The sequence below is a fragment of the Ogataea philodendri genome (assembly GCF_020536065.1).
Source record: "Ogataea philodendri strain CBS6075 chromosome Unknown scaffold11, whole genome shotgun sequence".
Lineage (NCBI taxonomy): Eukaryota > Fungi > Ascomycota > Pichiomycetes > Pichiales > Pichiaceae > Ogataea > Ogataea philodendri.
In genome coordinates this window covers 267623-292311 of record NW_025763868.1, presented here as the reverse complement: position 1 = coordinate 292311, position 24689 = coordinate 267623, and the positions used below count along the sequence as shown (strand labels likewise).

Genomic DNA, 24689 nt, shown 5'->3' with positions numbered 1-24689 from the left:
CTCAGGGCAGCTCTTTGAGCTTGTCCTCGACGAACTTGACAGCATCTTTAGCGACAGGCAGGTGGAAGTACATGGGTTTCACGATCGAGCTATTTCTTACCGGGCCTCTTTTATCGAGCGATTCGTCGCTTGGAGAGCAGCGCACCGAGCGCACTTCCAACTCTTCCTCTGTTTCCAGGTCGAACTTCAAATCTTTAGCGACGAGATTATTGCGAATCTCGGGCGACGACAGCATCAGACACGCAACCAGTGTATAGTACGAGTCGTTGACCGCGTTATGTAGAAACGCGTAAGGAATGCCTAATTTATCGAGCACGAACCAGAGCGCGGATTTTTTCGACGTAATTCGCAGCGATAGCCAAAGTTTCGTCGTGTCCACCACCCGCAGCGTCTCGGGAATCTGGAGTCCCCATTTGCGGAGCACTGAGAGGTCTGATCCGATTCCATGGCCTACTAGCAGCGTTTTCGAGACGTCCAGCTCCTCAAAGATCTTGGCGAGGATCTCGATGGCCTCTGTCTTGGTTGCGAGAATCGACTGGCCCGTGACGTTTTTGAGTCGATTATCTGGAACGTATTTGCCGTTGAAGTAATTGAGTCCTTCTTTCAGAATGATATGGAAGTTGACTATATGAGGGAATAATGCATGGGCCTGGTACGCGGGCTTGTACACGGACACGCCGAGTTCGAGCACGTTCTGGGAGTGGCGCTCGTAGTGTTCGATGTCAAGCGACAAAAGGTTGTAGGAGCGAGAGTTGATCAGTTGGAGGGCCTCTGCCACGGGGAGCACCCCGTTCTTTGTTTGGGTTCCAGGGTTGGATTGGTATTTTGGCGCCAGATCATGGACGGATTTTTGGAACTCGGCGTCTAATTCTTTGGGAGTCATTGTGGATTGCAGTCTTGCAGCGACAGACGGCATAAGTTTGGCCAAACCAGCAGATCTCCGGGGGATCATAAACCACTAAGTAGGGAGAAAATAACTTTAAATTTTTCAAGGTCGTTGGCGCGACTATCGACGCCAGTTCTTGTCTATCCAGTATATACATCGACAGGTAATGGCCTACAGAGCTAGTTGGATCTGGTTAGCACGGAGTTTGTGAGCAGCTCTAGAGCGTTTCTTGCGTCCGAGTCCGGGAGCGTTCGCAAATTCTTCAGGGCCTCGGAACAGTACTGTTCAGCCAACTGTCTGGTTTTCTCGACTCCACGAGCCTCCAGCACGGCCTTCTTGGCTAGCTCCACGTCCTCAGGCTTGGAGAACTTGCGGCCGATCATTGGGCCGAGTTCCGGCTTGTCCTTCCACGCGTACAGAACAGGGGCCGTGGCCAGACCGAGCTGCAAGTCTGCTCCTGCTGGTTTTCCAAGCAGCTCTGCGGTGGTTGTATAGTCCAACATATCGTCCACGATTTGGAAACAGAGTCCCAGATTTCTGCCGAATTGGTAGCAGTTCTCGATCATCTCCTCGTTACAGCCGGCCAGAATTGCGGCCGACCGCGACGACTTGGACATGAGCGACGCTGTTTTCAGGTAGGTTTTATGCAAATAGTATTGGAACGCGGCCTCGACGTTTTCCTCGTGCGAGATCTGTTGAGGACTCTTGACCGAGTACTCGTGCACCTCCACGGGAACCTTGCCCGTGGGGGCCGGGATCTGCTTCACCGCGCCGTCGTTTTCGATCTGGTCGAGATTTGGTTGCATAACGGTATTTTTCAGTTGCATGAATTCGCCTTCCACAAGGTTCGCTATGGCGGTCGACATGAGCTCGACCACCTCGCTGTTGCGCAGCCGCCCCAGCGAAACAGACGCCCGCCCCAGAAGAAAGTCGCCGGCAAGAATGGCCATCTTGTTGCTGAACGCAATGTTGCCGGAGTCTCTGCCGCGTCGGGAGTCGGAGAAGTCGATCACGTCGTCGTGCAGCAACGACGCGGTGTGGATCATCTCTGCGATCTCGGCCAGTCTTCGTTGTTTCGGGAGAATCCCGTTGGCCAGGTCTTTTTCGCGGTACTGTTCTCTGCTCATCATGGGTTTGGACAACGGGTTCAGGATGATGTTCGGGTTGATCCCGTGCAGCACCCGCAACGGGCTGATTGAGTCCAGCGGGTTCTGTCCAGCAAACGAAAACGCCTTTGGGGTTCCTCTAAACTCGTCCTGCTCGTTGACGTCGTACGGGTCAATTGCTATGCGAGTTCTTTCGGACTCGGGGATTTTCGCCAGGGCCTTCGAGAGCAGCAGAACGATCAACGGCCTCACGTTCTTGCCCTCTGCCTCGAAATAGTACGAGGTAACCCTATTCAAGGTCGGATGTCCAGAGCCAATAAGAGAAGCAATGTTCTTTGCCAGGACCCGCATTTCCGCCGACACCATGCTGAAGGGGTCGAATTTGGAGCTGGCGTGGGGCTGCACGAGCTTCTCGGCGGTCTCGATAGCCGCCGAAAACGACGAGTAGCGTCTAATCAAACAAATTGGCCGCAACATCACCAGTTGCCAATTATTAAATAAAAAACTAATATTGGTTGGATATTTTTTTCATGGACTGGATATCCACGTTTCCTCTCACGCGCCACGTCTTGGAGTACACCAAACGGCAGCTGTGCCATGTTCTGAAGAGCGGAGCGGTCCCTAAACACATTGGGTTCATCATGGATGGCAACAGACGGTTTGCCAAGATCAACAAGATGGAGACAAACGAGGGTCACAGTGCCGGCTTCGACACCATGGCCCGACTATTGGAGATCTGCTACGACTGCGGCGTCGAGGCAGCAACCGTGTTTGCGTTCTCGATCGAGAACTTCAATCGGCCCGAGTACGAGATCGAGTGGCTGATGAAACTCGCCAAATCCAAAATGAAACAAGTCATAGAGCACGGCGAGCTGTGCGACAGGTACGGCATCCGGATCCGCATTCTGGGCAACGTCAAGCTGCTGCCGCACGACGTGCGAGACTCCTTGCTCGAGGCCCAGGAAATGACCAAGAATAACACCCGCGCAGTGCTCAATATCTGCTGTCCCTACACCGCCAGAGACGACATGACACATTCCATTAAAACCATCCTTGCCAAGGGCTACGACCCGGAAATGATTGACCAGGACCTGATCGCAGATAATTTGTACACGGGGGGAATCCCACGATTGCAACTTCTTATACGAACCTCGGGAGTTTACAGACTAAGCGACTTTATGCTCTGGGAAGCCGTGGACGTTGACTGCGACATTGAAATACTTTCTGTGCTCTGGCCACAGTTCACCCCCACCTTGATGCTCTGGACCTTGTTCAAGTGGGGGTGGAACAGGTCTTCCAGAACACGGCGAAACGATCGGCTTTTACAACGCCACGAAAAGGACGACTGATCCGTTGTACCATACATTTACCGTTAATACAATAATTACTGGTATATATGCCACTATTTGCACTATTTGTTGAGCTTTTGTGCCTTCTCAAACTCATCCTTGAACTTGTCGGCGTTCTCCTTGTTGCCGAACCGAATGGCCAACGTTTGTGCCTCTGGCAACCCGTCACTCACGTCAGCAGTGACATTGTACACCCACGAACGGTCAGATCCAACGTTCGGAGTCAGCTTGTATTCAGGAGCAATGATATGGTTGGCGCACACCTTCAAGGTCTTGTCTCTTCTCATCAACAATCTCACCTTCTTGGTTTCCTTGTGTTGTAAGAACTTGACGTCTCCAGTACCCCGTTCTTTCCACTCTTTGGAATCTGGATGGAACTTGAACAACTTGGCACGGATCTTGAACAGAACCTCCTCGTTTTCCTCGTTCGTCTTCACCTCGACCTTCTCCAGCTGAACAAGCGGCTCAAAATGGATATCGTCGTTTTCTGGCTCCTCTTCCTCGTCCTCTTCTTTATCCTTGGACTCTTTCTTGGACTCTTCCTTTTCCTCTTTTTCCTCCTTCTTTTCCTCCTTCTTGGCGCCAGCTCCGCCAAACATAGCAAACACGTTCGAAGTAGGTGGCTTCAGGCCCGATTCTTCTGTCTTTGGCACGCTGGAAACGCTCTTGTCCTCACTCATGTTGTTTATGAATTGATCTAATTTTCGCCGTTAAATTTTTTAAGCAGGGTAACAACACCCTGATGGGTGATCAACCGTGTCCAAACAACATTCATCTTGTTGCAACCGTAATCTAGTTGCAAATCGTTGCAATTTGCTCACATACGGATTTCTCCAGCACACATCCGCCTTGTCCCATTCTCGGTTGCTCCCCGCCCCATCAACCCCTGGCTCCCCTCTCCATGTTGCTGACATAAGCATATATTCTTTTTCCCCATACTTGTCTAGTAAATTCTTAACCTGTAACCATGCCTTTTTCTCACCAAAGAAAGACCTCTTTTGAAGAAATAGACCCATTTGCCGCGGCAGATACCTACTACGGGCCCCAGACAGACCCCTCGAAGTCCAATAAGAACTCCAGGTATGGCCGAACAAGGACAATGTCTGCGGTTGTTCCTAGCCACCGCAAACTGTTCCATCAAGATACGTTCTCGCCTTCGCCCACGCCTTCGAACGGGTCGGCGGTGTTTGACCTGCACCATGAATCGGACGATGACAACGACTCGGCGGTGTCGGGTCCGCCCTGTGCATCGGGATCGGACGTTGCTTCTCCCTCCGAATCTACCTCATTGCTTGTTCGGGATCACAATCTGGACGCTGTCAATGCCAGCAAGATGTACTCGCTTCCGGCGCCGTCGTCGGGAACGTTGAACAGCGGCACGAGCAACACCACGCTGAGACGGCGTGGATCTGCAGACGATTCTTCCAGCATGAAGAACTCCAAACGGTTTTTTATCAGTGACATCGACGCCACTTTGGAAGAGCTGTTGGAAAACGAAGACACAGATAGAAACTACCAGATCACCATCGAGGATAGTGGACCCAAGGTTTTGAAACTGGGAACCGCAAACTCCAACGGGTTCAGACAATACGATATCAGAGGAACATACATGTTGTCCAACTTACTACAGGAATTGACAATTGCCAAACGCATGGGTCGCAAGCAGATGATTCTCGACGAGGCCAGATTGAACGAGAACCCGGTCAACAGACTCAAAAGACTCATTTCCAAGACGTTCTGGAAAAACCTCACTCGAAGACTTGACGAGGACACGGTGATTGAGATGGCTTTGGATACCAAGATCGACACTCCAGAGGCGAAGATGCCTAGGATCTACGTTCCCCACAACTGTCAAGAGCATTTTGCCTTCTACGAGTCGCTGGCCAAGAAATGTCCCGAACAAAATCTCCAGGTAGAGTATCTTCCCGAGAAGATTGATGCCGACTACATCAAGTCAATCAATCACAAGCCGGGACTTCTGGCATTGGCTGCACGCAGAAAGAGCAACAAGTACGGCGATTTGGAAGGGTTCCCGTACGTTGTTCCTGGCGGACGGTTTAACGAACAGTATGGCTGGGATTCCTATTTCGAGACCCTGGGATTGCTCTCCTGCGATATTGTCGAGCCGTGTATCGGCATGTGCGAGAACTTTATTTTCGAGATCGAGAACTACGGCAAGATCCTGAACGCAAACCGGTCGTACTACTTGGGAAGATCACAGCCTCCATTTTTAACCGACATGGCAATCCAGGTTTTCACCTATTTGCAACAGAAGAGAGATATTGAGGATCTTGATTTCTTGGAAAGATCTGTTCGCGCAGCTATCAAAGAATACTATACCGTCTGGTGTTCCGAACCAAGACTTGACCCAGAGACCGGGTTGTCGTGCTACCACCCAGATGGTAAAGGCATTCCTCCAGAAACAGAGGCCACGCATTTCTGTGCTGTTTTACAACCATACTGTGAGAAATACGGCGTTTCGTTTGAGGAATTTACAAAGAAGTACAATAACGGCGAGATCGTGGACCACGAGCTGGACATTTACTTTCTGCACGACCGTGCAGTGAGAGAAAGCGGCCATGACACGTCGTACCGGCTGGAAGGAGTGTGTGCTGATTTGGCCACCGTGGACCTAAACTCGCTGTTGTACAAGTACGAGCGCGACATTGCGCAGATAATTCGCAAGTACTTCAACAACCATCTGGTGATCAACGACAACACAGAGACGGCCGAGAAATGGGAGCAGCTAGCCGAACGCCGCAAACAGCTCATCGATAAGTACATGTGGAACGAGGAGAAGGGCATCTACTTTGACTACAACGTGCGGACCAAGAAGCAGAGTCTGTACGAGTCTGCCACGACGTTCTATCCGCTATGGGCCAAGCTTGCTTCACGGGAGCAGGCCAGAGCGTTGGTAGAGAAAGCTCTACCGAAGTTCGAGGTGTTTGGCGGGATTGTGAGCGGTACCAAGGAGTCCTTGGGAGAGATTGGTTTGGACAAACCGTCTAGACAATGGGACTATCCGTTCGCGTGGTCGCCGCACCAGATCATGACCTGGAAAGGTTTGCAGAACTATGGCTATGGGGCCATAGCCAAACGGTTGTCGTACAGATGGTGCTATCTAATCACTCTTGCGTTTGTGGACTTCAACGGAATTGTTGTTGAGAAGTACGACGCAACGTCGACACAGGAGCCGCATAAAGTCGACGCCGAGTACGGCAACCAGGGGTCAGACTTCAAGGGAGTTGCTACCGAAGGGTTTGGCTGGGTCAATGCCGGGTATTTATTGGGATTGGAGAATCTCGACAAGAGCGGTATTCGTGCTTTGGGACTGGTCACTTCTCCTATTGACCTGTTTCCCAAGATGAATTCGACCGAACGTCGCAATTACGGATTAGAATGAGTGAGTGAAATATTTATATTATATAAATAAATAAAAGAAAATAAATTATTTGATCCCTCTTTATGAAGCTTAAAGTTATTGTGGAGAAACCGGTCGAGTTACGGAAATGTTTGAGTTTTCTGGTGTCGTTACGGAAGATGTGTGTTTTCCGGTTCACGGAGCACCAGTTGGTCATTATTTCGTCTGCATTGAACGAGCCTACTGTCTGGTGTAAGTTGGACTCGAGCGTGTTCCAATTGTACGAGGTGGACTCCACAAGAGACAAGGTTATTCCGTTCGAGATCAACATCGAGCCGTTGTGCCAGGTTTTGCGGAACTACGAGAAGTCGAACGTGACGAGCAACCTGGTGATCCGGCTGCAACGACGGCCGTCAAACGGGATGGAGGTGAAGAACAAGGCTGTCGCGTCGCTGGCGTTGTTTTACACGGAACAGATCTCGATGAGCTCGAACGTTAGCCACTCGTTCAACGTGCCGGTGCGGCTGCTGAAAATGGACAGCGACCTGCGAATCGTGGAGCCCGCGATGGATACCATGAAATTGGCCATGAAGCTGCCGATGCGGATCGCGCCGCTTCTGCGTCGTCTGGACAGATATAGGACGTCCGACCTGGTCACCATCACGGGCAACCAGCTGGGCCAGCTCAAGTTCGTCATCGAGGAGGAACAGCGCAAGATCGTGGTCCAGTGGAAAGAGAAGCTGGACGTGCTGCCCGACCAGGACGAATCACCGCCGCAGAGCTGGGACTCCTCGGTGATGCGCCCGGTGTCGCTCAAAGTCAAGCTCAAGCACTGGAACGTTGGATCGCACCTGATGGACATGTGCGACGCGATGTCGCTGATTGTCCACGCGCAAGGAGGCATTCTGCACTGCTACATCGATATGGACCAGAAATGCGATATTGCATACTATCTAAACGGCTACCAGACAGATTAGGCGTTCTTGGAGCCGAAATCCTCGACAAACTCGCACAGAAGCTTGACACTGTCAAGCGAAACCGCATTATACAACGACGCACGCATGCCACCAACAGACCGATGGCCCTTCAAACCCTGCAACTTCTTCTCCTCGGCAGCATTGAGGAAGTCTGAGTCGGTTCCCTTGGCCAGCGTGAACACCACGTTCATCTTGGATCTCACGCTTTTCTCCACAGGCAGGTTGAACACAGATGGGTACTTGTCCAGAGCAGCGTACAGCAGCTTGGCCTTTTCCTCGTTGACCTTCTGTTGGTTAGCAAGTCCGCCCTTCTCGGCCAGCAATTGCAGCACCAAATCGACAATGTGCACCGTGAACGTTGGAACGGTGTTGTACGCAGAGTTGTTCTTCACCACGATCGGGAACTCAAACGCAATTGGCGTCAGCGGAATGTTCAGCTTGGTCAGCTCTTCGTCGGATGGGTACTCAAGCAGACTCTTCTTGATGATGTAGATGGTGATACCTGCCAAACCGACGTTTTTCTGGGCTCCTGCAAGAATACAGCCGTACTTGCTCACGTCGATCTTCTTGGACAAGAAGTTCGACGACATGTCGGCCACGATCTCCACGCCTGGGAACTTGTCGAATGGGAAGTCTGGGAACTCCACGCCGTTCACCGTCTCGTTGTCGCAGAAGTACACGTACGAGGTGTTGGACAGATCTGCTGGGATGGACCACTTTTCAACAGCAGGAATGCCGCCAAATTTGCCATCCACCTTCTTGGAGTCGACCACGATCTCCGGGTCAAAGCCCAGTCTCTGGGCCTCCTCTGCGGCCTTCTTGGACCAGGATCCTGTGATCACATAAGCAGGCTTTCCTTTCTTGCCTGTCTTCTTGGCGAACGAGGCACTCAGATTCGTAGGCACCGCCGAAAATCCTGTGGTTCCTCCTCCCTGCATGAAAAACACCTCGTGGGTGTCTGGCACATCCAGAAGCTCGGCAAGGTGCTTCTTGGTGCTTTCGATGATATTACCTCCAGCAGCAGACCGATGGCTGATCTCTCCGGCTCCCAGGCCCAGTCCTTGGAAATTGATCATATCCTTGGCAGCCTGTTGCAGAACGCTCGTTGGCAGCAGCGCTGGGCCGGCCCCGAAATAATTTGGCTCTGTTCTTTCAAGTGACATATTTGGTGAAGAGTCAGAAAAATCCAATTAATTTCAATACTTTATTTTCCTTGCACAGCCGTGGATATATATACTCGGGCACGCTAAGCACGCTGGTTACTCCTTTTTGGCCACGTCCTGGAACTTGTTGAACGAGTCGGCCTTCTCGAAAACAAGCCCGTCGAACTTGCCGTCGTTCAGCACCTCTCTGTGGGTGAGGTAGTCGAGCGAGCACAGACGCGGCCAGTTCACGTACTGGATTCCCTGCTTCACGATCCGCGTGAACAGGTTCACCGCAAGAGCAGTCAGCACCAGAGTGAACGAAAAGTTCTTGAACGACGAGAGCGACCCGTTCGGGAAGATGAACGTGATCAGCAGAATCGAAACAGAGGTGAACAGAATGTATGGGATCGATTGCGTCGAGGATGGTCTGAGGTCCTGGAACGGAGACGTGGCGATCTCGTACGGAAGAATGTTGCCCAGGAACAGATCGTATCCGTCCTGTCTTGGTCCGTCTCTGAAATTATTCTTGATGTATCTGGTGATGGAGTTGACCAGATCGTTCAAAGCACCCAATTTGGTTCTCTGTCCGGTTCTAGTGAAATCTGTCTTCAGTGCGCCAGTTCCGGAGTACGACTTGGACACCACGTCGGCGTTGTCTGCCCAGATGTTCATGAACACCAGGTTGAACTTCGGATCGACTTTCTCCCAGTCCTGCGCGCCGTTGATCACTCCGCTCTCGATCAGCTGCTCCTGCAGGTAGAATCTGCCCAATGTGGACTGAACAACGTTGGTTCTATCGAGACAGTCCATGCAGTTTGTTCTGACAACGTGGCTTTGTTTCTTGGAGACCACAAACTTCTCGGAAACAGTGACCACGTTGAAATCTTCCTGCGAGAGTCCGATCCGTTTCAGATGGTCGATCAGCAGCTTGACCCGGTGCCACTTCATGTTCTTGCACTCGTGGTGGAAGTCAAAGTAGGTGTACTTGATGTTTGGGTCGTTCAGCGCGGTGACGGCGTTTTCGTACGCCAGTTTCACCGGCTCCTCGTACCCCTTCTGGTTGACCAGGTTGACCAGGTAGTTTGTACCGTATTTTTCGATCATCCGGCTGAAATGGTGTCTGGTTGGAACGTAGTCTGTCTGGCCCAACAGCAGAACCGGTTTATATTTAAGGTTGTTCATCTCAGCCCAGAACACAGGCACAGAGCCTCTGGTTTGAAGATACGTGTAAATCTTGTCACCCTCGCTGGTGTGGACGGCCAGGAACTGCTCGGTCTCGTTGAAGTTGGCCACGTTACCGTCTGCGTCGATTCCACGACGGAAATATCTCGTTCCTGCTCTGAAGCGCGACCGTCTGCTGATCAGACCGAACGTGATCGGTTTCATGTTGATCGTGGTGCGCACAAACTTGGCGTATCCGTAGATGATCGGCAGCACGAACTGGCCCGCGCCGGGGTTCGAGGCGGCCAGCTTGATCAGATCCTGCGAAACAAAGTAGTTCCACATAAACTCGGACTCGAATCCTTTGTCGGCCTGTTTGGTCAACGGCTTGGTCAAATCGTAGTCGTACGAGAACACGAGCGACGCAGAATTCAAGTGCGACTTGAGCAGCTCCAGATACTTCACCTCGTCCTCATCGACCTGGAACTTGGTCGCAGACAACGGCAGAACACTAAACGAAGTCACCTTGTAAACAGACTTGTTGCCGTACACCTTTCCGACCTCGGTCGCACCGGTGGCCACAATAAGATAGTGGTTTGTGTGTAAATGGATCACGCCAATGACTCCTGAGATCGGAGTAGGGGTCTTGTCGACGTAGTGCTTTTCGGCGTCGACAAGCTCGCACGCGCCGGTGTTGGTCACCAACAGTGAATTGGACCCGCCGGTCGCACTGTTAATCACCAAATACCCATCAGCAACCTGAACAAGAGAAAACAACGAGGCACTCATACAAAACAATAATTAATTATACATACGTAAAGGTCTTTTTTTGTACATGCGGAAAACACCACACATCCTTGCACGGGGTAGCCATGATCAGTAGTCGAGTAGACTGCGTTTTGGAAACGCAACAATCTCCGGAACAGGCAGCTCTGGAACCAGGTACACCAGTCCGTTGTCGTCGATCCGTTCACGGTCTTTTTCGCTGATATCGTAGATCTCCTTGATGTGTTCTTGCAACAGTTGTCTGAGCTCCACAAAGTTTTTCTGGATCTCGTACGCCTGGTGCATCATGTTCCGTCTGACCAGACCGTCGATCAGACGCAGAGCCTCGGGCTGTGTTTGGTCCAGACGCTCAACAAGACGACCGACCGATTTCACCAGATATTCCTCTTCGTAAATGGTTCCTTTCTTTCCTCTTGCTTTTTTCCGCTCTTCTCTACGTCTGTTCTTGGCTGTACGGCGCGACGCTCCCGTCTTTGCCGTTCCCTGGGTCTTGCCCGTATACCTTGTGAAGAACGATTCCTTGGTGGACGTTTCCGAGGCCGCAATCGAAACGTTGTCCGGAGTGTCGTTCTCGGCCATCTCTCCATAATATGCAAACGGATCTTCCTGTTTCTTGGACCGCAGCTCACGTAACCGGCCGAGTTGCGAGTTGACCTGGCCCTTACAATCAGCAAGAAGATCCGCAATGATACCAAATCCCTCTCCAAGAGCTGGATCAACCACAGACTCCACAAGCTGCTCCTTCTTCTCCTGGTAGCACAGCATGATTGCATGCGCGTACTGGTGGTTGCTGCAGTACAGCTTGAGCGACTCCTCGATGTTGTTGAGGAACTTCAGCTGGATGTACGCAGCAGCAGTGTATTCGTGGGTATCGGTCAACAGAGCTACCAACCGGGTACAAGTGTCTTCCAGTAGCTGGTTGTCGTGAATAGCCAGAACAACAGCCTGTTCCCAGTTTCTTGCCAGAACATGGTTCTCCAGAGCCTCCTTTTTCATCGACAGCGTCTCGTACGCCAGAGCTGCGTCGCCGTATTCTCTGGACTCATGCAAATGGTCAGCATACGACTTCATCACAAGATCAAACTTGTCCTTGGTGTACCGGTAAAGAGCCAGTGCGTGCTTGTACAGACTGTGTTCAATCACAAACTCCAAGATCTCATCGTCAGAAGCATACTGAACCAGCGAGTCAAGAGCCTTTTCGTACTTCTTGAGGTATTCGTCAATCATGAATTTCTTAGTCAGGTCTGGTTGCACATGAAGTTTTTGCAAAAACGGAAGGTATTCCTTTGGATCTTTCTGCGACTGTTGAGCAATCACAAGAGTCAATGGAACATTGTAGATCCCAAGAGCTTCCTCGTAGAGCATGTTCACGTCCAGCAGGAAACACAGGTGTTGAACAGCTTTCTCCGTCTCTGCCTCGTCTTTGAACGATCCAATCAACTCCAAAGCCTGGGTGGTCTTTGGCGGATGTTGACAGGCATACGCTGTGATGATTGTTTGTAGATACTTGGATTTGTATGCGGGAGTGAGCAAGACCGATAAAACAGCCTCGCAGATCTTGCTGATCTTCTCCTTACCCGTTGGTTTCTTATACTCGGAGATCTCCAGCTGCGAGAAGTCCTGTGCAATGGTGGTTTCTGTTTCTCTATATTTGGTCTCAACAACGTCTTCCTCCAACAATGTCGACAGGAAAAGTTCAATGTGTTCTGGCTTTTTAATGTCCTTGATGAACAGCTCCACGTTCTTGAAAAACGACTCGGAGTCGTAGTCGTGCAGAATGTCCAGCGCAATACGATGGGTTCTGCAAACAATAAACGCCTCCTTGTACTGTTTGTGTTTGATCAAGTGTCTGACCTCGGTCAGGATCATGATCCGGGGATGGATCGTTTCGAGGTTTCCTCGAGGAGCCTGCAAAACAACAACCGCCTTGGACGGAATGGCAGTGACCAAGAGCGATCCACGCTCGATCATCCGGGTTCTTTCGTCCTCCTCGTTCTCGTCAAACGGATTCTGGTCTATCTCGTGGTCCATATGGACAAACTTGAGTTGGTGTTTGGCTGTGGTGTAGAGCAAATAAGAGTCGGTCACCAAAAAGGACGTGACACCCGAACAGGCCAGCATTTGGTTCACATACAGCTTTCCCGTTGACGAGAGTCCAAAGCAGTATCTTTTCTCGTCGATCGACGAAACCCAGTAGTCTGAGCATAGTTGTGGGAACTGGCCAATTTTGGTAGCTTCAAAATTGATCGAGTCCAACAAATAAACAGACCCGTCGCTGGTTTCGTATGTCAGTTCAGAGAAGTCAGCAGTAGGCTTTAAGAGAACAGGCTTTGGAGGAAAGATGTCCAAAATATTCACCACTGTTGGCTGTTCAACGTCAACAACAGAAATGAGAGCCAATCTGGAAAACTGGTTGGAGTCAAACAGAACGGCCACAAGATTGTCCTCAACGCAGCAGATCTGTCTTGGACGGTCCAATGGCTGACCAAAGTTCGTTTTCAATAGCCTGCTGCGAATCACCGGCTCGTTTCCACGAATAATCTTGTCCAAGTCAACGGTTGCAAAACTCACACCAGAGTAGCTCAACAGAGCAAACAGCGAGTTCGAGCGAGAAACACCAACGTCCACAAGATTATCCTCGGTCAACACTTCGCGAAGACTGGAAGGAGGAGGAACGTTTGCAAGCCCAAGAGGTGTGATTTTGCATTCTGGTCCGTCTGCTACCAAAGCCATTCCCACGTCGTATGGCGATGAAGTAGGCCCAAGACCAAGAGAATAAGCCATGTCCACGATCTCAATGTGTTTATTAGTACCAAACATTATTCTGGTTGGATTTTCCGGGTGGAACTTGAGGAACTCTGTCTCTTCTCCCGAGGAGGTGTATATTTCCTGCTTCAAATACCAATGGTAGTTTTTCGTTGTCCAAATCTGGATTCTGTTATAAAGACGGAATGCAAGCATCTCGCTGTTGCAGGACCAGTCCAATTGCAGTATTTTCGAGTTTTCCGGTAATTGAGTAGGGAATTCCCCGTGTCTCAGACCGTTTCTTTCGAAAAAGATCAAATCAACAACTTGTTCATTAATCTCCTCCTCGAATCTTCTTCTGGTTGATGCAATCAAAGATCCTTGCGGTTTCCACGCAAGACCCTCCTCATGACCATCAACGGCCTCAGAACATGAGTCCAATTCACCCTCACGGGAATAAACTCGTATCACTCGACGGTCTTGACCGGGCTCTATCTCCTCCACATTGCTCAAAGAAACATACTGACTATCTCCACGCCAAGAAATATCGCTCTTGAAAGAGTCAAACTCAGAAACTTGGCCTTGTTGAACTTCTGCAACCGTTGGATCGTGCAAAATGGCATGGTCGCTATCTATATTAAGTCCTGCGTTTTTCAAGGCCAGTCGGTCTCTTTCCAACTGTTTGGCCCCTTTGCCTTTGAATTGAGTTTCTTTCTTTCCCCATCCAACAGAAACATGTGTACTGGTGTTGATATCCTGTGGATTTAGATATTTCTCCGCAATTGGCTCAAAAGTTCTAGTCAATAGCACCAAGTTGTTTTCTTGAGTCAAAACAGCCAAAGTCTCCTCGTCCGGCGACCACTTAGCTGCCTTGATTCCACAATCAATAGACCCAACAATCTCAACCATCGTGGTGTCTGGATCTGGATTTGTCTCGTCATAAACAGCATTCATGATATCTCCTTGCTCAAATATGATCACCAACTGATGAGTATCTTCAAAGTGAGCAAACATAATCATCTTGTCAAATTCGTTCACAGATAAAGATGCCAACAAGTTGACCTGGCCCGTTTTCATGAACTGCTGCACCTCCAAAACCTGACTCTCTTGTGTTCCTAGCACAAAAGTGAGAGAGTCTGAAATGACGTCGAAAACGGAGTCCAACACCTCCAAATCCGGATAAGTCCGCGACTGAGGAACAACCTGGCCTATGTTTAGAAGCTTGAGGTTCTTCATGGCTGGCTCTTTGGTAAGATCAAGAGACTCTGTCTTATTTGACAATTTTTAGTGTTAAAAAAAACCTACAAAAAATAAATTATCGGTCACGTGACCACATATTAAAGATTTCAGATGCTTTTATTCAAAGTCTACCTTCTATGTACATTAGCGTTTTTTGGTTAACGTTCTATTGATCCATCTTGACTCAACCACGTCCCAATCAATGCAGTTCCAGACGTTTTCCAGGTATCTGGACTTTCCAAACACTCCATAATCTCTCAGATAGAACGATGGATTGTTACCGATTGCCAGAAGCGGTTCGTAGCAATAAGTCAATGGTTCATAAGTGTCTTGGGCCTGCTCCAAGTCTGGAATCTCGATTTTGTACATGCTGACCGAGTCAGAGTCCTGGGAATCGGACTTGACAGCTTTCTGTTGTTTTTTGAATGCTCTGGCGTTGGAAATCTGTCCTTTTCTGAAATGGAGAGGAATTCCGCTGTTGTATGTGTTCAAGATGGCAAGCGACGAGAACCTGGTGAGATCTCTAGACTCTTGTCCCAATTCCGGTTTTCTAAACTTGTGAACAACCCAGGTGTATCCATTTCCCTTGGTGGAGTTTGCGGTAGCCAACAACAGGGTTTTGAACTCCTGGATCGACCCGAAAGACGACTCGATCCACGATGCTATGCTTCCCTCTGGGGGGTTTTGGATTTTCGAGAAAACGTCTGGGGTTTTGTACAACTCGCTGAGATCTGCCTTGGAGACGGTATTTTCAGGGTTCGACTTTAAAGACGAGAGGAAGTAGTAGAGGTTGTAGATGGTGGCCGCGTTTTGGAACACGTACTGTTCTGTTGGTTTGGTTGCTGTTTTTTCCAAAAGCTTACAGAATTGGTCCACGGTGGGGTTTGTGGTTGTGAGAAGGAACTCGTCCACCATATTGGAAGCTGTACGTTTGTTACCCTTGAGGAAGACCTCGTTCGCGGACGATTCGATGAAACAGGACTCCAGATTGGTTCTGATTGGGGACTCGGAGATGCCGTATTTGAGGTCGTCAAGCTTCAAAGACACCTGTTTGGACCACACGTCGTTGAAAACCGATTCGCTAAACAAACCTTCGATGGTGGTTGTGTTCTGGGCAAGTTCCGGGGCCTTGATCACCGACCCGGCCGGGGACGATGATTGTGAAGAAGCCTCTTGAGTTTGGCGTAGCGCCGAACGCGTGCTAAACGCCCGACAAACCGATGCCGGATAGCCTAATGATCTTCTCAACATTACCAGAGATGTCGAAAAGTTAAAAAAATTTAGTTGAAGTTTGCACGACATCGTCTCAGAGATAAGGGAAGCAAAGGGTAGTGTGGCGAGGCCCGGACAAAGGCCGGAATTGGATATTTGACCGTGTCGGTAATAAGACATGGGAGAAGCACGGGCTGTTACAGGAATTGGGAGCATCTGGCTATCCGATCTGGAGTACTGTGCTGCGCACCCCCCAGTTCCCGCAAAATAGCATGAAAAAGGAAATGAAAATAGAAATAGCGCTTACCCGGCCGATGACTGAGAGGCGAATTTTGCAACGACCATTTATTGGGAAAACCGTAAAATTAAACAAGTAAATAGCAACGGTGCGAGCTTTGTTTTTGAGAAAACAGAATTAGATCGTCTTCCTAACGTCTCACGTTCTCAGCCCACCTTTCAGCAGCGGTGCTTTCCAAATTTAAAAGCCATCGGTAACAGCGGGTAACTAAAATTACGCGTTGCCATCATCTTCCGACATCAAAGGAAAATAAACAACAGCTAACTAGCTAAGCAAGGTTCATCCTAGCCTCGATATTCGTATTTGCTAACCCCATCGCCCTTTTCCCCCAACATGGCAGAACAAGAAGCAGATATTGAGTCCATCATCGACAGACTTCTCGACGTGAGAGGTTCTAGACCAGGAAAACAGGTCCAACTACAAGAGTTCGAGATCAGATATCTATGTACAAAGGCCAGAGAGATCTTCATCCGTCAGCCTATTTTGCTGGAGCTTGAAGCCCCAATTAAAATTTGCGGTGATATCCATGGCCAGTATTACGATCTTCTCCGGTTGTTTGAGTACGGCGCATTCCCTCCAGAAGCTAACTACCTGTTTCTGGGTGACTACGTCGATAGAGGGAAACAGTCACTAGAAACAATCTGTTTATTACTAGCATACAAGATCAAATACCCAGAGAATTTCTTCATTCTTAGAGGCAACCACGAATGTGCGTCCATCAACAGAATTTACGGTTTTTACGATGAGTGCAAGAGACGCTATAATATCAAGCTGTGGAAGACGTTCACAGATTGCTTCAACTGCTTGCCTATTGCAGCCATCATCGATGAGAAGATCTTCACAATGCACGGAGGTTTGTCTCCAGACCTCAACACCATGGAACAGATCAGAAGAGTTATGAGACCAACAGATATTCCGGACGTGGGACTGTTGTGCGATTTGCTCTGGTCCGACCCAGACAAAGATATAACCGGATGGAGTGAGAACGATCGAGGTGTCTCCTTCACCTTTGGACCGGATGTGGTTTCGAGGTTTTTACAAAAACACGATATGGATCTCATTTGTAGAGCGCACCAAGTGGTTGAAGATGGATACGAGTTTTTCAGCAAAAGACAACTGGTCACCATATTCTCAGCGCCAAATTACTGTGGAGAGTTCGACAATGCGGGAGCCATGATGAGTGTGGACGAGAGTTTGCTTTGCTCATTCCAGATTTTAAAGCCAGCCGAGAAGAAGAAGTATGGGTACGGAACACAACCTCCGCCGGGAGTGCAGTCTCCTAAAAACAAGAAGAAGCCTACTAAATGATTACTGACAGCTCGCTGCTTACTATGTCGCAATCCACATTTTCATCCATCAATCTATGATCTAAACGACTTCTGTGTGTTCCAACGAAACCTGTGTCACTACGGGTACTTTTTGTGATTTAGTTTGTTTATGAATCGGTTGTTTATCAGGTTTGGTAGCAACGGGAGCATTCATTATATACTTAAGTAGCGTAAACGACAAGACCGTGTATTTGGTCACGTGAGAGAATTAGAGGGCAAAGACCGAAAAATGAAAAAAAGAGAAAAAAAATACACACAAAAAACCATTACACCACCAAAGAGTCTGAGTTTTGCGCCCTGTTTGACTTTTTCTATAGTTTCTAAGGAGATAATTTTTTATTTTTCACGAAATGTTACGTAATCAATACTGTGCACCGGTGCTTGAATACAAAAATTTTTCACCAAACTAAGACATCAACCATGGTTTTAGTTCAAGATCTGTTACACCCATCTGCTGCCTCTGAGGCCAAGAAACACAAGCTCAAGACTCTCGTGCAAGAGCCAAGATCGTTCTTCATGGACGTGAAGTGCCCAGGCTGTTTGCAAATCACCACTGTGTTCTCCCACGCTCAAACTGCCGTTACCTGTGACTCCTGTACCACTGTTCTGTGCACCCCAACTGGAGGTAAGGCCAAGTTGTCTGAGGGATGTGCGTTCAGAAGAAAGTAAGGAAGGAGATATACCAGCATAGACATGATGGAGGTGTTTATTAGAAAGAGACCGGTGGTTACGGCCGGCCGATGTTAAAAGTTCAGAATCCATAGTCGCTAATCAAGTATACATTGATTTAAGATATTAGCTATATAAGCTTCGAGGGAGCGAGTGTAGTATACTGAGTAGATGCCCGTTTACAAGATCGAGTTGACAATGTCACTTCCGATGGTTGCACCAGCACCAAAGATGGCTGCGTTACCGAGTTTGGCGCCAAATTTCTTGAACATGCCCGATCCGTGATGCTGTTGCTGTTGCTGTTGAGGCTGGCCCTCAGCCACGCTCATTGGGGTGAGTTGTTGTTGTTGCTGGGGCGGTTGGTAGTACTGCTGTGGAGCGTACATTGGGGCCATTGGCTGCTGCTGGTAGTATTGTTGTGGGTATTGTTGTGGGTACTGTTGTGGGTACTGCTGCTGGTACTGTTGCTGCTGGTATTGCTGTGGATGAGGTCCAACCGGCGGAGGAGTAGGGCCTGCCGAGCCCAAGACTCTGACGTAATTGGCAGGAAACATGCCCTCCTTGCCGTTGATGGAGCCTCTCCACCAGGACTCGCTCACCTTCTGGAGAACCGTGATCTTATCGCCGGCATGGAGTTCGAGGTCCTCTGGTTGTTGGGGCTTGTAGTCGTAGATTGCCTCAGCCAGCTCGGCTTGGCCAGATGGTCCGGGATTGGCACTCATGTCTTTAGAAGTCTGTGGTAATGCGTTGAGAACTTGGTCTAGCAGGTCTTTCTGGATGACGCCGGATTTGTGGAGAAACTCGAGTTCCTTAAAAGTTAGAAAATTTAATTTGGTAACCTACACTTTTAACAGTGGTTATAGATTGATCAACGGACATAACCGGCAAATGAAACGGGTGGTGATTTAAATTAATTTCGCCTTTCTTTTTGTAGGCGCAGAGCCTGTGGGAACGTTGGTGGTGTACGGGTGTGCGCATATAGAGTACATGTCGTGATTGATAGTGCCAGACTATAGATAGGATACAAACGGAGCACGTGCGATGGCCACGTTACAACGGACCAAGATAGTCCTCCTTGATGCTTCCGATGGCGGAGATGCTGTTGACGTCGGATCTTGTACCGATGATCTTTATTCTGACCTTGGAGCCCTTCATGATAACCTGGTCTTCGCTGATGTAGGCTGGCGGCGTTCTGGAGGGAGTGTATTTCATGTCTTTTGGAATGAGATGTTTCGAGATAAACACAGAAAGAGGCCCCACGTCGGCGAAAAAGCCCATATTATTCACAGACGACACTATTGCGTCCACCACTTCTCCCTTGAACGGTTTCCAAACCACCGCACGGTACTTGACCTCGAACTCGGCGTAGCCCTGTTGACCAGGCACGATTTTGCCCTTTCCAACGTCGATGCTCATGCTGTCCAGCACACAGACAATGTATCCAAATTGGCCCGTGCAAGTGCCCTCCACGTCCGTGAGCAGCTTCTGTTGCAAGTACTGGTTCATCTGAGGCCCGAAGTAGGACGGATGGAGCGTCAAATTGAGCGAGAGGTCTTTGATGAAAAACATGGTGTTTTGTAATTATTTTCACCTATTTTTTCTTCCGGCGAGAGAAAATTGCGAAAAAAAGTTGAACCAGCATTCATTTTACCATGTCGAATAGAATTGGGAAAACCGGACTGGGATTTGCGCGCGCGTGGCACCACGTCGACCTGGCTCAGGATACAAGAACTTTGGGTCGGTTGGCGTCGCAGATCGCCATCACTTTGATGGGGAAACATAAGCCCATCACCCACGAAACACAGGACGCTGGCGACTACGTGGTGGTGTCGAACGCCCAGTTTTTGCGTGTGACAGGAAACAAGATGCATGACAAGACGTACTGGAGCCATAGTTTCCGGCCAGGATCTGGAACGGCCACGCCAATGAACAGAGTCGTCAGAGACTATGGTTATTCCGAAGTGATTAAAAGAGCCGTCAGCAAAATGTTACCGAAAAACAAACACAGATGGACAAGACTCAACAGACTCAAGGTATACGACGGGTCCGAACACCCATACAAACAGAACTTGGTGGCATTTGCCGATCAACATAGCCAGGTGCTGGAAAAAGTGAAGAGTCTCGAAGACAGAACCCGGCAGTTGCAGGAGTACGAGGCCAAACTCAACGGCAGAAAAATCTAATGTACATGTCCTCCCCCCATATACTTGTGAATACACCATCTTAGTACGAAACTCGAGTTTATTCTTGGTTTTCTTAATTTACATATTATAGCTTTTTTTTTTCAAACCAGTGAGTGGTCAGCATCATCTCGTAGTTATGCCACTCTTCTGCGTGTACAACCGTGGCGAAATGTTCATACTCATCAGCTCCTGGAACAGAAGCTTGGCCGCATACGGAATGTGGATCTGGTAGATGTTGGTCTTGTTCTTACAAGACTTGCACTCAAATTGGTTCTTCTTCAAGTTGGCAATCACACTCATCAGTCCACAGATACCACAGACGTGCACCCGGAAGGCGTCCGAAGAGTCCATCAACCGCTCCTTCAGGAACCCAGCAGCACCGTGTGCAATCATACAATCACGCTCCATTTCTCCAAATCTCAATCCTCCGTCTCTGGCTCTACCTTCCATAGGTTGACGGGTCAGGTTCTGGTACGGACCTCTGGCTCTGGCATGGATCTTGTCGTCCACCATGTGTCTCAGTCTCTGGTAGTAAGTAGGACCAAAGAACACCTGTGCCATCAGCTTCTTACCGGTGTGTCCATTGTACATCACCTCGAAGCCTCTGCTCTGGTAGCCGTTTTCTCTCAGCAGTTTAGAGACGGCATCCACAGTTAAATCAGTGAACGGAGTGGCATCTCCCTCGTAACCTCTCATCGAGGCGACCTTCGACAGCAAACACTCAATCAAGTGCGCGACTGTCATACGCGATGGAATGGCGTGCGGGTTGATGATCAGGTCCGGAACAATACCCTGGGCGGTGAAAGGCATGTCCTCGTGACGGTAAGTGATACCAATGGTACCCTTCTGTCCGTGTCTCGACGCAAACTTGTCTCCGATCTGAGGAATCTTAGTTGTTCTCATTCTCACCTTGACGAACTTGAGACCCTCAGCGTTGGTGGTCAACAGCACCTGGTCAACAATACCGTTCTCGGTAGTACGCAGCGGAGTGGATGCGTCTCTCTTGGTATGGTACTTGGTTCTCTGTCCAAGCTCTTCAGTATCTGGTGGAATAGGAACAGTCTTACCAATAATAATATCGTCTCCCGAAACACGAACACCAGGAGCGATCAATCCGTCATCGTCCAACTTCTCGTAGGTTCCTTGCTTGAATCCGAGCGTGCTTGCACGCATTGGTTTCTCAAACTCTTCAACAACAGAAATACCGTTTCTTCTCTCCTGATCCATGTAAGATCTGAAGAACAAGGATCTGAATAAACCACGGTCAATCGAAGACTGGTTCATAATCATCGAATCTTCTTGGTTGTATCCAGAGTAACATGCAATGGCCACAATAGCGTTCTGACCAGCAGGGAGTTCTCTGAACTTCAGGTACTCCATAGATTGAGTCTTTGCCAACGGCTTTTGAGGATAGTACAAAATGTTGGCCATGGTGTCCATTCTCACGCTGTAGTTGGTCAAAAACACTCCCATAGCTTGCTTACCCATAGCAGACTGATAGGTATTTCTAGGAGACTGGTTGTGATCAGGGAACGGAATAATAGAGGCAGCAACACCAAGAATCATCGAAGGGTGGATCTCACAGTGCGTGAACGAGTGTGCCTTCACCACGTTCTTGATTCTCTTGGCTGGGTCAAGTTCGTGCTCGGCCTTTTGTATGTCAGAGTCGGATGTAGGAATCAAGTCCTCAGGAGACATGGCAATCAAAACAGTCTCCTCTTCTTCAGCATCCAAATACTCAATGATACCGTTGCTCAACAGAGACTCCCAGCCAAACACTCTCTCGACAGGGCCAAGAGGCTCTCCATCTTCGTCGAACTCTTCATCCTGGGCAACTTCTTCGACCTCTCTGTCAAGAATTTTACGACAGTGTTCTTTGGTCAATTTCAGCTCGCCCTTGTGCTCGCTGTCTGGATCGTCTTCAACAACAAACAATGGTCTGTAGATTCTTCCAGCATCAGTGAAGATCTTGAACTCTCTTTCTCTGATATCTCTAATCAAAGAGACCTCTGGAGAGATGGTTCCGCTTCTTCTCAGCTGTCTCATGGTGTCCACCAACATGGCTGGGTCTCTATGCGTTCCAACCCAGTTTCCGTTCAAAAACACTCTGGTTGCATTCTTATGCTCCTGAGGCTCGTAATCTGCTAAAGGCTCCAATCCCCATTCCTCCAGCAAATATGTAAGAGGCTCGGAAGCAGATCCAACGGAAGCACATGCCATCAGGGAAAGGTTCTTCACCAAACCACAAGCTTGTCCTTCTGGAGTTTCAGCAGGACAAACAAGACCCCAATGCGTGTTGTGTAATTGACGAGGTTTAGCCAGTTTACCGTCTCTTCCAATTGGCGTGTTAGTTCTTCTCAAATGCGATAAGGTGGAAGAGTAGGTATATCTGTTCAAGACCTGAGAGACACCGGCTCTGCTGCTCATGGCCTTCTTCTGTTCTCCCCAGTTTCCTGTGGCAAGAGAGTATTTCAGACCAGAAGTGATGGTGTTAGATTTGACGGCATTAACAATGTTGAAGTCGTCTCCTCTCTCGATACATCTTTGCATGTATCTGTAAATGTCTCTAGAGAGCTTTCTAAACAGAATTCTGAACAAGTTAGCAAGAAGAGGACCAGCCAGGTCCAATCTCTTCTTACCAAAGTGATCTCTGTCATCTGGCTCTTTTCTTTCCAAAGCACAAAGAAGCAATCTGTTGACAATGTAACCAAGGAAGTAAGCCTTGTTGGTTTCGTAACCGGAGTCCTGGGAAATGTGTGGCAAGAATTCACGTTGAAGAATGTCCTTAGCGTATTGAATACGTCTTTCTCTCTTGATACCGATAGAGTTACCTCTTCTTCCAATGTAATCCAAGGCAACTTCCTGAGATTGAATCAAAAATCCTTCTTCAATACATGGCTTCAGCATTTCAAGCATTTGCCAGTCGTTCTCATCGTAACAGATGTGTTGCAAAATGTCACCATCCTCAATCACACCCAAGGCTCTGAAGACAATAACAATTGGAATATCGGCCTTGATGTAAGGCAGAGTGGTCTTGATTGATCTACCGACGCCACCGCTCTTGAAGTTCGAAGCGCCACCTCTGGCCAACTTGACCTGGATAGAAGAAATTAATCTAGAGCCTTTCTCCAACGCAGATCTAAGCTCAGCAATATGGGACACAGGGGATGGGGCAGACTTCTTGAAAACTTGCACAATGTTGGCGGCAGATCTTTCTTGAGCAATCAAAACCTTCTCGGAACCGTTGATGATGAAATATCCTCCCATATCAAATGGGCATTCTCTAATTTCGTATAATTCGTCTTCGGACAGACCGTACAAAGAACAGAACTTGGACTTCAACATGATTGGGACTTTTCCGATGAAAATGGTCTGGGACTCTGCTCCGGATTGATGGACCTTGATGCCATGTCTTTCTTCTATAATTTCGTCGCTTTCGTCGTCGAAGTTGGCAGGCATAATGACCATTTCGTCCTGCTCAATTTCTCCGTTTCTATATCTGGTGATCTCTCCCTCTCTGTACCAAACAACCTGCGTGGTAACCACCTCGTCATCGTCTATACTTTCCTTCACCATCTTCTTCATTTCCACATACAGTGGGGCAGAATAAGTGAGGTTTCTCAATCTTGCCTCTTGAGGAAGAAGAGTACTTGTAGTTCCGTCGGCTTCGGTTTGAGATGGCTTAGAAAGGAAAATATCACCAAACGTGATCTCATATCTTCTGTTGACATCGTCGTCCTCGGAAATATGCTGTGCTGGCTGATCAAGGATCAACTTTTTATCTTCAAGAACCAGTTCTTGAATAGATGATTCGATGAACTCCTCGAAAGAGTCCAACTGCTGTGAAACAAGTCCCTTTGCTTCAAAGAAAGACGAGATGACCGTCCAACAGTCTTCTGTTGTGATCATCTCGTATTCCGGAACGTCATACATGCTATCATTGAACGACATGTTTGACTAGGAAAGTACACTATTTTGAATACCTTTTGCTGGAAATCACCCTCAAACGTCTCCAAAAATCACAACACACTAAATTCAGCGGATGTGTACACTTTCCAATGGCTCAAACAAAGTGTTTCACAGGAAAACAGGATGTTTATGCTGGATTATTCGCCTTCAACTAGTTTTTTTTTTCAACGAAAACCAGTACTCTCCCCAACTTACCCGGACACGGTCCACTTTGAATTTTTCAACCGTCCGTGAAAAGATTAAAAAAACCTAATCCTTTCACCTAACATGTTCGC

At 48.7% G+C, this 24689-nt stretch overlaps 23 protein-coding genes across 23 annotated transcripts; 12 read left to right on the top strand and 11 right to left on the bottom strand.

The window, feature by feature from the left end:
• Position 1: 1 nt before the first annotated feature.
• OGAPHI_001585 (uncharacterized protein) lies at positions 2-952 on the bottom strand (the record flags this gene model as incomplete). Its single annotated transcript, XM_046202362.1, has 1 exon — positions 2-952. The coding sequence occupies one exon, from the start codon at positions 950-952 to the stop codon at positions 2-4; it is 951 nt and encodes a 316-aa protein (XP_046063727.1).
• A 113-nt stretch (positions 953-1065) lies between these two features.
• On the bottom strand, positions 1066-2469 carry OGAPHI_001583 (uncharacterized protein; the record flags this gene model as incomplete). The annotated part of the gene is made up of 1 exon (XM_046202360.1): positions 1066-2469. One exon carries the CDS (start codon positions 2467-2469, stop codon positions 1066-1068), a length of 1404 nt encoding a protein of 467 aa, XP_046063725.1.
• Positions 1712-2269, top strand: OGAPHI_001584 (uncharacterized protein; the record flags this gene model as incomplete). The annotated part of the gene is made up of 1 exon (XM_046202361.1): positions 1712-2269. One exon carries the CDS (start codon positions 1712-1714, stop codon positions 2267-2269), a length of 558 nt encoding a protein of 185 aa, XP_046063726.1.
• Positions 2470-2633: 164 nt separating the features above from the next.
• On the top strand, positions 2634-3341 carry OGAPHI_001582 (uncharacterized protein; the record flags this gene model as incomplete). The annotated part of the gene is made up of 1 exon (XM_046202359.1): positions 2634-3341. The coding sequence occupies one exon, from the start codon at positions 2634-2636 to the stop codon at positions 3339-3341; it is 708 nt and encodes a 235-aa protein (XP_046063724.1).
• A 62-nt stretch (positions 3342-3403) lies between these two features.
• On the bottom strand, positions 3404-4021 carry OGAPHI_001581 (uncharacterized protein; the record flags this gene model as incomplete). The annotated part of the gene is made up of 1 exon (XM_046202358.1): positions 3404-4021. One exon carries the CDS (start codon positions 4019-4021, stop codon positions 3404-3406), a length of 618 nt encoding a protein of 205 aa, XP_046063723.1.
• Positions 4022-4308: 287 nt separating this feature from the next.
• Positions 4309-6744, top strand: OGAPHI_001580 (uncharacterized protein; the record flags this gene model as incomplete). Its single annotated transcript, XM_046202357.1, has 1 exon — positions 4309-6744. One exon carries the CDS (start codon positions 4309-4311, stop codon positions 6742-6744), a length of 2436 nt encoding a protein of 811 aa, XP_046063722.1.
• Positions 6745-6806: 62 nt separating this feature from the next.
• Positions 6807-7679, top strand: OGAPHI_001578 (uncharacterized protein; the record flags this gene model as incomplete). The annotated part of the gene is made up of 1 exon (XM_046202355.1): positions 6807-7679. The coding sequence occupies one exon, from the start codon at positions 6807-6809 to the stop codon at positions 7677-7679; it is 873 nt and encodes a 290-aa protein (XP_046063720.1).
• Positions 7166-7564, bottom strand: OGAPHI_001579 (uncharacterized protein; the record flags this gene model as incomplete). The annotated part of the gene is made up of 1 exon (XM_046202356.1): positions 7166-7564. The coding sequence occupies one exon, from the start codon at positions 7562-7564 to the stop codon at positions 7166-7168; it is 399 nt and encodes a 132-aa protein (XP_046063721.1).
• Positions 7676-8842, bottom strand: OGAPHI_001577 (uncharacterized protein; the record flags this gene model as incomplete). Its single annotated transcript, XM_046202353.1, has 1 exon — positions 7676-8842. One exon carries the CDS (start codon positions 8840-8842, stop codon positions 7676-7678), a length of 1167 nt encoding a protein of 388 aa, XP_046063719.1.
• On the top strand, positions 8172-10517 carry OGAPHI_001576 (uncharacterized protein; the record flags this gene model as incomplete). Its single annotated transcript, XM_046202352.1, has 3 exons — positions 8172-8513; positions 9197-10318; positions 10389-10517. The coding sequence occupies 3 exons, from the start codon at positions 8172-8174 to the stop codon at positions 10515-10517; spliced, it is 1593 nt and encodes a 530-aa protein (XP_046063718.1).
• OGAPHI_001575 (uncharacterized protein) lies at positions 8939-10774 on the bottom strand (the record flags this gene model as incomplete). The annotated part of the gene is made up of 1 exon (XM_046202351.1): positions 8939-10774. One exon carries the CDS (start codon positions 10772-10774, stop codon positions 8939-8941), a length of 1836 nt encoding a protein of 611 aa, XP_046063717.1.
• An 87-nt stretch (positions 10775-10861) lies between these two features.
• On the bottom strand, positions 10862-14752 carry OGAPHI_001574 (uncharacterized protein; the record flags this gene model as incomplete). The annotated part of the gene is made up of 1 exon (XM_046202350.1): positions 10862-14752. One exon carries the CDS (start codon positions 14750-14752, stop codon positions 10862-10864), a length of 3891 nt encoding a protein of 1296 aa, XP_046063716.1.
• Positions 14753-14899: 147 nt separating this feature from the next.
• On the bottom strand, positions 14900-16006 carry OGAPHI_001571 (uncharacterized protein; the record flags this gene model as incomplete). The annotated part of the gene is made up of 1 exon (XM_046202347.1): positions 14900-16006. The coding sequence occupies one exon, from the start codon at positions 16004-16006 to the stop codon at positions 14900-14902; it is 1107 nt and encodes a 368-aa protein (XP_046063713.1).
• Positions 15025-15523, top strand: OGAPHI_001573 (uncharacterized protein; the record flags this gene model as incomplete). Its single annotated transcript, XM_046202349.1, has 2 exons — positions 15025-15055; positions 15135-15523. 2 exons carry the CDS (start codon positions 15025-15027, stop codon positions 15521-15523), a joined length of 420 nt encoding a protein of 139 aa, XP_046063715.1.
• On the top strand, positions 15552-15932 carry OGAPHI_001572 (uncharacterized protein; the record flags this gene model as incomplete). Its single annotated transcript, XM_046202348.1, has 1 exon — positions 15552-15932. The coding sequence occupies one exon, from the start codon at positions 15552-15554 to the stop codon at positions 15930-15932; it is 381 nt and encodes a 126-aa protein (XP_046063714.1).
• A 592-nt stretch (positions 16007-16598) lies between the features above and the next one.
• OGAPHI_001570 (uncharacterized protein) lies at positions 16599-17573 on the top strand (the record flags this gene model as incomplete). Its single annotated transcript, XM_046202346.1, has 1 exon — positions 16599-17573. The coding sequence occupies one exon, from the start codon at positions 16599-16601 to the stop codon at positions 17571-17573; it is 975 nt and encodes a 324-aa protein (XP_046063712.1).
• Positions 17574-18013: 440 nt separating this feature from the next.
• OGAPHI_001569 (uncharacterized protein) lies at positions 18014-18773 on the top strand (the record flags this gene model as incomplete). Its single annotated transcript, XM_046202345.1, has 2 exons — positions 18014-18258; positions 18629-18773. The coding sequence occupies 2 exons, from the start codon at positions 18014-18016 to the stop codon at positions 18771-18773; spliced, it is 390 nt and encodes a 129-aa protein (XP_046063711.1).
• On the bottom strand, positions 18442-18984 carry OGAPHI_001568 (uncharacterized protein; the record flags this gene model as incomplete). The annotated part of the gene is made up of 1 exon (XM_046202344.1): positions 18442-18984. The coding sequence occupies one exon, from the start codon at positions 18982-18984 to the stop codon at positions 18442-18444; it is 543 nt and encodes a 180-aa protein (XP_046063710.1).
• Positions 18985-19303: 319 nt separating this feature from the next.
• OGAPHI_001566 (uncharacterized protein) lies at positions 19304-19843 on the top strand (the record flags this gene model as incomplete). The annotated part of the gene is made up of 1 exon (XM_046202341.1): positions 19304-19843. The coding sequence occupies one exon, from the start codon at positions 19304-19306 to the stop codon at positions 19841-19843; it is 540 nt and encodes a 179-aa protein (XP_046063708.1).
• OGAPHI_001567 (uncharacterized protein) lies at positions 19313-19831 on the bottom strand (the record flags this gene model as incomplete). The annotated part of the gene is made up of 1 exon (XM_046202342.1): positions 19313-19831. One exon carries the CDS (start codon positions 19829-19831, stop codon positions 19313-19315), a length of 519 nt encoding a protein of 172 aa, XP_046063709.1.
• Positions 19844-19914: 71 nt separating the features above from the next.
• Positions 19915-20445, top strand: OGAPHI_001565 (uncharacterized protein; the record flags this gene model as incomplete). The annotated part of the gene is made up of 1 exon (XM_046202340.1): positions 19915-20445. The coding sequence occupies one exon, from the start codon at positions 19915-19917 to the stop codon at positions 20443-20445; it is 531 nt and encodes a 176-aa protein (XP_046063707.1).
• A 123-nt stretch (positions 20446-20568) lies between these two features.
• On the bottom strand, positions 20569-24396 carry OGAPHI_001563 (uncharacterized protein; the record flags this gene model as incomplete). The annotated part of the gene is made up of 1 exon (XM_046202338.1): positions 20569-24396. One exon carries the CDS (start codon positions 24394-24396, stop codon positions 20569-20571), a length of 3828 nt encoding a protein of 1275 aa, XP_046063705.1.
• Positions 21866-23487, top strand: OGAPHI_001564 (uncharacterized protein; the record flags this gene model as incomplete). Its single annotated transcript, XM_046202339.1, has 3 exons — positions 21866-21894; positions 22236-22581; positions 22909-23487. 3 exons carry the CDS (start codon positions 21866-21868, stop codon positions 23485-23487), a joined length of 954 nt encoding a protein of 317 aa, XP_046063706.1.
• Positions 24397-24689: the final 293 nt, after the last annotated feature.